At 53.0% G+C, this 12541-nt stretch overlaps 1 protein-coding gene and 1 pseudogene across 8 annotated transcripts in view; both read left to right on the plus strand.

Annotated features, from left to right (window-relative positions):
• The window catches only part of SEZ6L (seizure related 6 homolog like), a gene marked incomplete at both ends in the record, with an annotated part of 140486 nt that overhangs the window by 89411 nt on the left and 38534 nt on the right, over nt 1-12541 (plus strand). For all 7 annotated transcript variants that reach the window (XM_080940642.1, XM_080940643.1, XM_080940644.1 and 4 more), the window contains 4 exons: nt 5378-5923; nt 7238-7371; nt 7862-8054; nt 8597-8782. In XM_080940642.1, the coding sequence (XP_080796768.1) occupies nt 5378-5923; nt 7238-7371; nt 7862-8054; nt 8597-8782 (1059 nt within the window). The remainder of the gene's footprint in view (nt 1-5377; nt 5924-7237; nt 7372-7861; nt 8055-8596; nt 8783-12541) is intronic.
• Nucleotides 8958-9296, plus strand: LOC308439054 (large ribosomal subunit protein eL33-like; annotated as a pseudogene). The gene has a single exon. The product of its transcript is annotated as a large ribosomal subunit protein eL33-like (transcript).

Raw genomic sequence — 12541 nt, forward strand, 5'->3', positions numbered from 1 at the left:
GAGACACATGCACATATGTGCACTAACATGCATGTACACAGAGAGACACATATGCACATGCCCATAAGTGCACTAACATGCATGTGCACAGAGACACACATGCACATATGTGCACTAACATGCATGTACAGAGACACACATGCTGCACATAAGTGCACTAACATGCATGTGCACAGAGACACACATGCACATATGTGCGCTAACATGCATGTACACAGAGACACACATATGCTGCACATAAGTGCACTAACATGCATGTGCACACACTCATATACATATACATGCACTAACATGCATTTACACAGAGACATATGTGTAGAAAATACAACATAAAATATATTCTTAGAGAGAATCCAAAGATACCCAGTACATGGAAATGATCGTGGTTTGTGCTGGGGATGTGGCTTCCTCAGGAATGTGCTCACTAACATGTGTAAAACCCTGGGTTCAGTCCCTAGAACTGCATAGTGTGGCAGTCCTTAGCAGGTGGAGGCCAGAGAAACAGGAGTTCACATCACCCTGGCTGCATGAAGACAGAAGAGCTGGGTGTCCTGGTTTCTTCACTGCACATGGAAGCAAGTTTCACACTGTGCCCACGCCTCTGACTTCCTTTCTGTTGCTGTGATGAAATTTCCCTGACACAACACAACACTTAGAGGAGAAAGGCTTTCTTAGGAGTCAGAATTCCAAGGGCCGTCTCTGCAGGAAGTCACCGTGGCAGTGACCTCCCAGCCGAGAACTGGGGGACGTGAAGGCACACTGCATGCTTGTTTTTTTATCTGGGCTCATATCAGTGTCTCCTCTATTACACAGGTCAGGTCCTCCTCACAGGGAATGCTGCTGCCCACGGTGGGCTGGGTCTTCCAGCATCAGTTACCTTAATGAAGATGATTGCTATGATCTGCCCGTAGGACAGCCCAATGCAGACAATCCCTCGTGGGGACTCTCTGCCCAGGGAATTCTGGGTTGTTTCAAATTGCGCACGAGAGTTGACTGTCACTGGTGTGCACACGCACAAACGATACATACGTGTGATGGTTTTCCACTCCCCAGCAGGGTTTTTTAATCCTCAGATTCCCAAGATGGACTCCTGTAACCTCAGACTTGGTGGATGTGAATTTGGAAAGAGGATAAGGTTATTGTGGGGGAAGGTTTAAGATGAGGTGTAACTCCCAGGAGACTGCAGGGAGTGTGAGGTGGGGAAATGCCAAGTGTCCTGGCACCTGGTGTTTCCTTAAGGGACCTGCCTGGAATCTGAAGCCACCTAGAGACTCTCTAGGCTACGTTGGACACAGAGTGGCAGATCTGGGGCAAGTCTGGAGCAGCAGCTGCTCCCTTTCTGAGTCCAGGTAAACCCAGGGCTGATCCTGGCTTTGCTCGGTGGCCTTTGGAAGCACCTCATGTCCCTAACCTCTGTCTGCTTCTCTGAGGGACATGAATATAATTTGCTTCCTAAATGACAGCAACAAATGACAGAGCATTGGGAATGTCAGACTGTCCGCCCACCCTGTCATCAGTAAGGTCCAGTGTAGCAAAGCATGAGGCCTGGTCCATCACTGTGGTCAAGGGGTGACACCTTGCTTCCCATCCCTGATACAGTGCCACTTGTCCTCAACCATGCTTACAGGTGTTCCCCTCTTCCCTCCCTTCTCCTCCTGTCCCTCCTTCTTCCCCTTCTCCTTCCTCTCCTTCTGTCCTTCTTCCTCACACCTCCTCCTCTGACTCCTGTCCCTCCTACTTTTCCTCCTCTCTCTCCTCCTCCCCCTCTTTTCCCCTCCTCCCATTTTCCTTCTTCCCTCTTCCCCCTCCTCATGCCTCTCCTCCTATTCTCCCTCCTCCCCTTCCTTCCTCCTCCCCTCCCCCTTCCTCCTCCCCTTCCCCTTCCTCCTTCCTTTCCTTCTTCCCCTCTTCCTCCCTCTCCTTCTGTTCCTCTTCTTCCTCACACCTCCTCCTTTGGTTCCTGTCCCTCCTACTTTTTCTCTTCTCTCTCCTCCCCCTCCCCTCCTCCCATTCCTCTTCCTTCCTCCCTCCCTCCCCCTTCCTTCCCTTTCTCCTATTCTCCCTTATCCCTCTCCTTCACTTCCTCCTCCCCTTCCTCTTCCCCTTCCTTCCCTCCTCCTCCCTCACTCCTTTTTCTCCTCTCTCTTCTCTTCCCCTCGTCTTCCTCTTCTTTGTCCCCTTCTCTCCCTCCTCTCCCTCCCCCTCACATCTTCTCCTCCCCAACTCCTTCCTCTTGTGCTCCTACGCCCTCCCCTCTGTACTGTGATTAGAAGGATAGGACATGTTTGTGAAGGAAGGGCTGGCTGAGCTGGCCACAGCACCCAGCAGCCCATTCATCTGTCACCTCGCCTGACTCTGCAGAGTCATCAAGACCAACCACTGCTCTTGCTGATTCTGTCCCCCTGGTATAGGAGCTGGCAGCCCTGACATCACCGTGTCTAGCTGCACACTTGACCTGTAGGGAGAGGCAAGGAGACAAAGCATTTACACCCGAGGGCTATGGCCCACAGGGAACCTCAGGGGCTCAACCCTGATCGCAGCCAAGCTATTTACAGCCAGCCCCAGCTGGGTCTCCCAGATTGGGTACCCTGGCCTGTCACCTCCTCCACATAAGTCTCAGCCCACCATCTATAGAGACAGTCACCATCAATCAGAAGATAAAAGCCCCGGGAAATGTCAGACCACAGCCTTTTGAGCAGACCCACATCTCTGATCTTTGGGGACAAATGGAAGATTTCATCCTAGAGGGAGCCGAGCTGTAGGAAGGTGGATGAACTAGCTCCCTTCTAAAGCAGGGCGTGTGACTGCGGCTGGCAGGCCTTGAGCCTATACTTGGCTCTTAGACGACCTTGATCTTGTCACCCATACCTTGACCTCCCCTTGACCCCTGCTCCCTGCTGCTCTGGGTCACTGGCAGATGTGACTGTTGAGGTCCACAGAGATCACAGCTGTGCAGCATGAAAGTTAGCCAGACTTTCCAACTGCTGCTCAGATCCACTTAGACGGTGGCACCTGGCAGGCCAGAGACTGTGCAGAAAATGGACGGTCAGTCTGAGACCACTGTCCACATGGGAATCTCCCAGACCTTTGCTGCTGTTGCTCACACTGCTCTGGAGTCCCACGGAGAAGATGGTCTGGTTTTTCACGGGGAGAGACTGCAGCAGCTGGTACCTGCTAAGTGCTGGCAGGCACGCGGACCTTTTCCAAAGAACCTTGCATATCAGCTCGCTGAGGGGTGACAGCCCCAGTGAGCAGCAGACAGTTGCCACACTGGGCAGCCGAGCAGATGGAACTTCTAGGGGAGGAAGCAGCAGCTGGGAGCACAGCGTCTCAGGGATGGAATGAGGTTGGTTTCTACAGCTCTGCTGGGCAGTTGCTGGACCAGCCTTCCTGGGAGAAACTGTGCGTGTGCCACGGGTCAGCTTAGAGTCTTCCGGGTTAGGATGCTGTCCTGGCTAGTTTCATGCCAACTTGACATAAGCTAGAGTCATCTGAAGGGAGGGACCTCGGTTGAGAAAATTACTCCATAAGGCCCAGCTGTAGAGCATTTTCTTAACTAGTGATTGTGGGGAGGGTTCAGCCCACTGTGGGCAGAGTCCTCCCTGGGCTGGTGGCTCTGGGTCCTATAAGAAAGCAGGCTGAGTAAACTGCAGGGAATAAGCCAGTAAGCAGTGCTCCTCCAAGACCTCTGCACCAGCTCCTGCCTCCAGGTTCCTGCCCTGACTTCCTCCAATAGAGACAGGAGGGAGCAAGCTGAGGGCAGCCTTCTCCGCCCCCCTCCCCCTTCTCTCTCTCCCCTTCTCCCTCTCTCCCTCTGTGTGTGTGTGTGTATGTGTGTGTGTGTGTGTCTATGTGTGTATCTGTATGTGTCTGTGTATGTCTATGTGTCTGTCTCTGCCTCTGTCTCTCTGTATGTAACTCCGTCTCTGTCTCTGTGTGTGTCTCTGTCTGTCTCTGTCTCTCTGCCCTCCCCCTCCTCAGCAGCTCTCACACACTCCAGTCTTCAGCCAGCATCACAACTTCACCTCCTTACTTGGTGGTCAGAACCGAAGCAGTTTCTTGCTGGACGTTTGGCCACAGCAATGAGGAAAATCCCAGCACAGTGCAGATGCGTGCTGTCCTTTCTCCATGTCTCTGATGCTCTCTCCTTTTCCTTCTCTGCTTCTCTCCTCTACTTCTCTTCTAGGTACACCAGACAGGCTGCTCCCTTAATGTACACATCTGAAGTAACTCTCCTTGTTCAGTAGGGCACAAGCCAGGTTTCAGGGACCTGGGGACCCAGTGCACAAGGTCATGCAAGACCAGGTTATCACTGGAAACTTACAACTTTGGGGCTGGGGTGTGGCTCTGTGGTTAGCGTGCTGACCTAGCATGTGAGGCCTTGGGTTTGAGCCCTGATACCACCTAAATAAAACTGGGCATGGTAACACATACCTGTAATCCCAGCACCCCAGAAGTGGAGGCAGGAGGATCAGGAGATCTGGCTCATCTTCAGCTATGCAGCAAATTTAAGGCCCTCGGGAGCTCTAAGAGACTCTGTCTCTAAGGGGGGTGGCAGTTTGACTCCAGAGTTTGAGTTCTTAAAGGAATATACTGGACTCTAAGCTTTCCCTTCAAGAGCTGAGATCTGCTGTGCTGTTATCTGCTCCTTCTGGATGGTGTGGAGGCTAATCTTCTGTCAGAGAGAAAGTGCTGATTTTAAATCATGGAAGAAAAAGCAGCGAGGTTCCTAAAGCCATTCTCTGATGGAGCTCAGATCTTCGCCTGGGCACTTTCTCCTCTGGTGACTGCAGGCCTGTGGGTCACCAGTGGGCCACCAGGGGGAGCAAGGGGCACTCACTCCAGGACACGTGGCTGCTAAGTTGTGCAGCTGAGTGGTCTGCCTTGCTCTCCACGCCTTCAGCTCGCAACTCTCGTTCCAGTTTGTTGTGACATAATTTCAATGCTACTCAAGGGCCAGGCTTTACTCTCAAGGTTAGAAGTAAGCAAGATCCACAGGTCCCACCCACCCTTGCCAGCTCTGTCCCTAGAGCTCCTTCCTCCCGCTTCCTGCTCTGTGGCAAACCTCGACCCCAGCACCAGGTCTCCACCCTGTTCAGTCATCCCTGTGCCTCAGGACTAATCAGCAAACAACTGTGTCTCTTGCAATGTCCGGGGTCATGAGGCCGGTGCCCTTGGCTTCTGTAGTCTTAACCTTCTCTGGGTCCCAGCACGATGGGTCCCAACTCTTTAAGAAGTGAGGCGGAAGAAAAGGGGAAGAGAAGTCTGTAATCTAATGGCTGCCTGTCCAGTCTGGAGTGTCACTTTTAGAGGCTACCATCTAAAGCTGACAGAAGGTGAGGCAGGGCCAAGATAATGTATTTTCTCTTCTCCCCAGATGGCGGTCCAGAGGGAGACACACACCCTTCCACTGCCTACCTCCTGCCTTCTGCCTTGCTGGAAGAGGAGGTGACATCAGCAGCCCCAGGTCCCCTGCCTTTCCGGGAAGCACTGGAAACGCTGGAAGGGTCCTTGCCCCCGGCACTCCCTGCCGAGGCCAGCGTCCAGCACACTCCAGCCATCAGGAAGGGTCTGCCGTCCCTGAAGCAACTCAACTCGGCCCGGAGGCAGCTGAGGCCCCTGGCTACCCCGACGACTCTGCAGAGACTGGGGTCCCCTGCCTCGGCCACCACGAAGCCACGCGAGCCTGGAGAACTCGAGCAGCCCACGGCGCCTGCGCCACTGCAGATTGCGCCCTTCACTGCTCTGGTAACCACACTGCCCCACAGCCCTCAGCCTGCGCAGGCCCCCGATGACAGCAGCCCCGGCAGCCCGCTGGACAAGGGTGACAATGAGCTGACCGGATCCGCCTCCGAGGAGAGCCAGGAAACTACCACGTCCACCATCATCACCACCACCATCATTACCACGGAGCAGGCCCCAGGTATCCGAGGCTCATCTCCCACCCCCGCTGCCCTGCATTTCTGGATTCTCCATAGTGGGTGTGGAACTAGAGCCTTTAGCCTGGAGGGGGCGGGGTTCGCTGGCACTGAACAGTCTCTCCAGCTGTCTTTTTAACTTTGTTTTTGGTGGGAGTGTGTGTGTGTGTGTGTGTGTGTGTGTGTGTGTGTGTGTGTGTGTGCTCGCGAGAGCGCGCACGTGCCCGAGTGTGGCATACACTAGCTAGACAAGCTCTCTACTATAGAGCTACACCCACATGCAACATGCACTGATTTTTCCAGTTCACTGGCCCTCCCTTACTTTGTCCTCATCCGCACAGTCAGCCAAAGTACTCAGAAAATTTAACTCTATTAGTCCTGTGAGCCCCCAGATGTCTTCCTTATCCTATTTTCTTTTTTGTTTTGTTTTGTTTTAAGATTTTTTTTTAATGTATGTGAGCACACTGTTGCCATCTTCAGATATGAGAAGAGGGCATCAGATCCCATTACAGATGGTTGTGAGGCACCATGTGGTTGCTGGGATTTGAACTCAGGACCTCTGGAAGAGCAGTCAGCTGCTCACTGTGCAAGCAAGGGTGCAGAGAAACCACAGAACTAGACTTCCACATGGATGAAAAGAAATGTTTATTGGGAAACGAACTGCCAAGGCCACCTGCACCCACCCCAGAGAGAAGAACAGAAAGTTGGAAAAGCAATCAGATTTTATAAGACAGCAGGGGGTGGGGTCGTTGAGCTGAGACAGGTAGCTCTGAGTGACCTGGAACTAGATGCCCTTGCTAGAGCATCTTTGGGGCAGATTATGGGAGGTTCCTGGCTAACAGAAAGTCGCCTTTATACTGCTCTTTGTAGGGAGGGGCACTTTGGATGTAGTAACTGAAGGCTGACCGTCGGGTCTGAATCGTTTGTTCTGTGTGAGCCAAGTCCAGACGGGGCCCCTCTCTGTGCTTTGGTTTGGCTGTCCTTAATGTGGGAATGGAGTGGCATTGTGTCTAAGATTGGTGGGGCTGGCCCTGGTGGCTGGTTCCTGCAGTCAGGACAGAGCTGATCTCAGTACCAGGCTGCCCTGCACCTCTGTAGACGTCATCCTCGCCTCTTCCCCTGCAGCTTCTCCCTCCTGCTTCCCGGCAGCCAAGCCATAGCTGCTTTTGCTTTTATGTTGATTGTGGGGAGGGATGGGTAGGGTGAACATACAGTAGAGCTCTGAGCTCCCTAGAGGCCGGACTCCACCCCCCTGGGCTGGCCGCAGCAACCCCCCACCCCCACCGTGTACCCTGACGGCAACATTTGTTTCTCCCTAGCTCTCTGTGGTGTGAGCTTCTCCGACCCTGAGGGATACATCGACTCAAGTGATTTCCCTCCTCAGCCCTTCAGCAGCTTCCTGGAGTGCACATACAATGTGACGGTCTACACTGGCTACGGGGTAGAGCTGCAGGTAGCCCAGAGTGCCGGGCACTTCCGGTCTCATTTGCCCTTACACCCATGCCTTTTTTCTCAGAAGCATGGTTGCTTCAGTTGGGTTTTCTAGAGTGGGAGTTCCCAAGTGTATGCGCTACTGAAGATGTGGAGAGGCCAGATGTGCTACCTAGAAAGGAAGTCCCTTAGTGCCTGTTCATTAAATACTAGCAGGTATCACATACAACACATGTGTGCGTGTGTGTAGGGGTGCACACTACATCCCATCCACCCTCTGCAGCATAGACAACAAAAGTAACAACAGAGCAGCCACAGTGGAGGAGAGAGACGTAGAAATGAGAGTGCCCTTGCTCGTCAGTCCCCAAAGGCAAGAAAGACCAATTTGAGTCGGTGGCCACTCAGTACCCAGTGCAGTTGTAAACAAAGGAGCCCCTCCCCTGCCCGTTGCCCCAGATCTCCCCCCTCCCTCTCTTTCTCTCCCTCTCTCTCTCTAACCCATGTATTCTCAGGTGAAGAGTGTCAACCTATCCGAGGGTGAGCTGCTCTCCATCCGAGGAGTGGACGGTCACACCCTCACAGTCCTGGCCAACCAGACTCTCCTGGTGGAGGGCCAGGTGATCCGCAGCCCCACCAACACCATCTCTGTCTACTTCCGGACCTTCCAGGATGACGGTCTTGGGAACTTTCAGCTACATTACCAGGGTAGGGTCCGCTGAGGCCAGCCAGATGGGGACAGCAGCCTCACTTCCCTCTGATACCCAGCCACACTCTTGGGGTTTGTTTTGTGCCAGGGACCCACTGGCACTCCAATTAAGTCCTCAGAATCCTCCTCCATGACGGAGAACAGTGGTTGTTAAGCCAGAAAAGGAAGATGCATAATTTTGGAACTGGAGAGGGCTCAGGGAAATAGCTTGCTCTGCAAGCATAAGGAGCAACGTTCCCATCCCCAGAACCCAGACAGTCAAGGCAGGGTTCACCTGTAGCCCCAGTGGTGAGGGGTGGAGACAGGAGGATTCCTGAGGCTTGGTGGACTTCCGGCTTAGCCGAATAAGCAAGCTCCCCGGCCAGCGACCGAACTTACCTCCCAAAATCAGGTAAAGAAACAAGTAAGGCGGCAGTTCCAGCACCCAGCCTCCCTCCCGAGGGTCGCCCCTCCGACCTCAGCACAGAGCCACTGCCAGGATGTGGGCCACACAGCCTCCCTGCCCGCGGCTGACGCGTTCGGCTTGCTCCCTTCTCCACAGCCTTCATGCTGAGCTGCAGCTTTCCCCGGCGGCCCGATGCCGGAGACGTCACGGTGATGGATCTGCACTCCGGCGGGGTGGCCCACTTCCACTGCCACCTGGGCTATGAGCTGCAGGGAGCCAAGACGCTGACCTGCATCAATGCCTCCAAACCGCACTGGAGCAGCCCGGAGCCTGTCTGCTCAGGTACCACCGGTGCTCACCAGGCGGGTGGAGGGGGTGGGGGAGGGGCACCCTCTACTGCCTTGGTTCTCAACCTTCCTAACGCTGCGACCCAACCCGTTAAGACCTCAAATTGTGCTCTTTCCGCCATCTTGGCGCCTGTGGAGGCCGGCTGGGGACAGGACTTCTGAACGCAAGTATGTCCGGAAGGCTGTGGTGAGAGGCCAGTTTTGCTGGCAAGCAAGGTCTCCGGAACCATGACTCTTCTTAAAATTGAAGTCGTTTATGCCCGAGATGAAACCGAGTTCTACTTAGGCAAGAAATGTGTTTATGTGTACAAAACAAAAAAAGAAAAAAAGAAAGAAAAAAAAATACAGTGACTCCAGGAGGCAAACCAAACAAAACCAGAGTGATCTGGGGAAAAGTAACTCGGGCCCATTGGAACAGTGGCATAGTTCATGCCAAATTCCGAAGCAACCTTTCTGCAAAGGCCACTGGACACAGAATCCGTGTGATGCTGTACCCATCCCGGATTTAAACTAATGGGGAATAAATAAATAAAAGTAGATTTTTGCTCTTGGGGGGAAAAAGACCTCTTGTTGTGCGGACCCCAAACCAGAAAAGCATTCCTTTGCTCGTTCATTCATAGCTGTGATTTTGCTGCTGTTATGAATTCGACACGCAGGCTATCTGACATATGACCCTCGTGAAGGGGTCACTCAACCCCCAGAGAGGTCGCCACCCACAGGTTGAGAAGTTTTGCTGTAGGGCATTTGGAGTAACCTCGGGTAAGGTATTTGCCCCTCCAGGCTGCGCTATAATATGGGGTATAGCATGGGGTATGAAATCAGCTCCTGAGGACACATACCACATGGCAGTGTTCTGTCTGGTGGGAACCTTGCTCTCCAGCAGTTTCTCAGCAGCCGACTTGGTGGTGACTGTTGTCTTTCTTGTATATTCTGGATTCCCTCTTCATAATGAGATCTTGCTCATCCCTTGTTTCTTCTGTTGTTTGGACTTGGGGGTGGCTGCTGCTGTTCTGTTTTGTTGTTCGAGCTTGGTCAATATGAACTCAAAAGTTGGCGACAGGCACCAACTAAGGTGGTTTGCTGCCCTCTGGTGGAGAGAAGTAGAGGTTCAGGCCCGCAGGTGGAAACCTGGACTTCAAGGACAGAGGCATCCATAGCTGGTGGATGCCAGCATCCAGAAGCACCCACTGTTACTGGGTTCTGCACCCGGGTTCTGCACCCACCATTGAAGCTGTAAGGGCCGGGGATCTCTCAGGTCCCTGCCCTGGTACAGATTGCATGTCTTTGTTACTGCTCTGGGGCTGTGAAGAAACATTGTAACTATGGAAACTCTTCCTTAAAAAAAAAAAGCATTTCATTTGGGGGTTTGCTTACAGTATCAGAGGATGAGGCTATGGTCATCACAGTGGGAAGGAGACAGGCATGGGGCTGGAGCAGTAACTGAGAGCTTTGTATCATGGTCCATAGGCAGGAGAGGGAGAGAGAGAGAGAGAGAGAGAGAGAGAGAGAGAGAGAGAGAGAGAGAGAGAGAGAGAGGGAGACTGACTGAGACTAGGCCTGGCGTGGCCTTTTGAAACTGCAAATCCCACTCCCAGGAACTAACTTCCTTCAACAAGTCCTCACCTTCTAATCCATCCCCAACAGTTCCACTCCCTGGTGACTAAGCGTTCAAATATATGAGCCTATGGGGTGATTCTCATTCAAACCACCACTATATGTGACCAGGTGAGAAACTGGTCACATAGAGTGGGATGGGATGGGGGGGAGAGCAGAGAGTGCCAGAGAGGGGTCATAGGGGTAGTGTCACAGGGCAGGTGGGGACAAGAAAAACCCTGTCACTGTGATAGAAAGGACTCAGGCACAAGAGATGATGGTAGGCCAGAGACCAGGGAAGGAGTCCAAGGAGCCAGGCCGTTGGAAGCTGAGCGGAAGGTACCAAAGTGAAGGTCAAGGGTGACATGTGTCCCTGCCAGTGAGCTATCCTGTGCAAAGGCTCAGCAGACTTGAGGGTAGGTACATCAGCATCACCCGGGAGGCAGAGGCAGAGAGACGGCTGTAAGTTCGAGGCCAGCCTGGTCTACACAGTGAGACCTTGCCTCAAAAAACCAACAAGCAAAAGGAGAAAACAACACCAAAAAACAAAATCCCAAAGACTCTCCTGATATCATAAGGTGGTGGGACAGGATGGGAAGAAACAGCTGTTCCTCGGGAGAGATGTCAGGGGTGAGACCACATCCCCTGTCACTGCTGGCATGGTTCAGGTCCCGAGGGCTCCACTGGCGTGTGTGAAGTCTGTCACAGGTACTCGACACAATGGAAGTTTGAGCCTCAGGCTGACTGATGGACAGACTGATGGACAGACGGCGCCCCCGGAATGGACTAGGAAGGGAATCTCACACTCAGCAAGGAAGCACCCGCTGTCCACCTTGTTACACAGCACAGTCCATGGCAGAGGAGAGCTGTCACAGCTTGTCTCCTCCTGCCAACCCGATGCCACCACACTGTCATTCAACAGTCTGTGAACCTCTACCATGTGTCAAGGACTGAGCTGGGCGTGCTGGGTGAGCCAAAGCATCCTTTCTACCTGTAAAGTGTCCACTCTGCCCCCCACCCCCACCCCGGCTCCTTTCTGAATCCTCGGATGTCACTGTGTCAATGGCACGGAGCACCCCTGGCCTGCACCCCAGGACCTACTCATTAATGTGTGTCCTTGAGCAAGAGGCTCGATGCCTCTGAGCATTACCTATTAGCATTTGACTCCTTTGTAAGTGAACGGTTAGCTATTTGTCCTGCAAATGCTTTATGAAGCCAAGCGTGGTGACCAAGGATGGTGACGTACGCCTGAAATCCCAGCACTTGGGAAGTTCAAACGGAAGATTCACAGCTCAAGGCCAGTCTGGGCTACAAAGCGAGACTCCTTTCTCAAGTTTTTAAGAATTAAATAAATAGATTTTTTTTTCACTGAGAACATACTACAAATCATGTCATCTGGTGCTGGGAGCCATTAGGACCTCCTGTCGTTACAGCCCAGAGCCCAAGCTGCGTGTTTGCAGAGGAATTCTTAGAAGGCAGTAAGCAAAGGGCCGTGTCCCTGCAAATGAGAAGAACTCAGAGATGGTGGTGAGGGGCTGAGACACGAATGCTCGCCCAGCATGGGCAAACCCCGGGGTTCCATCCGCAGCATGTGTGGAATCTCAGGAGCTGGAGGCAGGAAGAGGAAGAGTCACCCTCACCTACACGGTGAATTTGAGAGCAGCCTGGACTACATGAAACCCTGTCTTCAGAAGAAAAAGGGGAAGAGGACTTGAGGAGACTCAACTCCCAGGACATGGGGGAGGAGCCAGGAGGAGTCTTTGTCCTCTGAAGAGAAAAGCCCATTACATGGCTGGTCAGACCTGCCTGGCTGTGTGTATCTGCTCCTCTGACCCTGGGGAGAAGCCAGAGATGTGTGCTTGCCTAAGAAAGATTCCTGCGTCTCCTCAGTCCTCTTCGAGGGCCTTCGGATCAACTTTCCCAAACACCACACTAAAACAGACCCTCACCTCAATCCCCTGAGGCCCAGCATCTCCTCTCTGCCGTGATCTGACAACCTCGCAGCTCCCGCGGGCCACAAATCACCTGCCGTGTCACCTCGTCATCTCGTTTTACCGTAAAAGTGTTATAAGGCTCCGGTTGAAAGAAAATTCCAGAAACACAAATGTACAGAGGACGAGAACAAATCACCTTTATGTCCAATAGTCTCAGCCCTATCCCT

The sequence above is a fragment of the Micromys minutus genome, assembly GCF_963924665.1.
Source record: "Micromys minutus genome assembly, chromosome: 29".
Classification (NCBI taxonomy): Eukaryota; Metazoa; Chordata; class Mammalia; order Rodentia; family Muridae; genus Micromys; species Micromys minutus.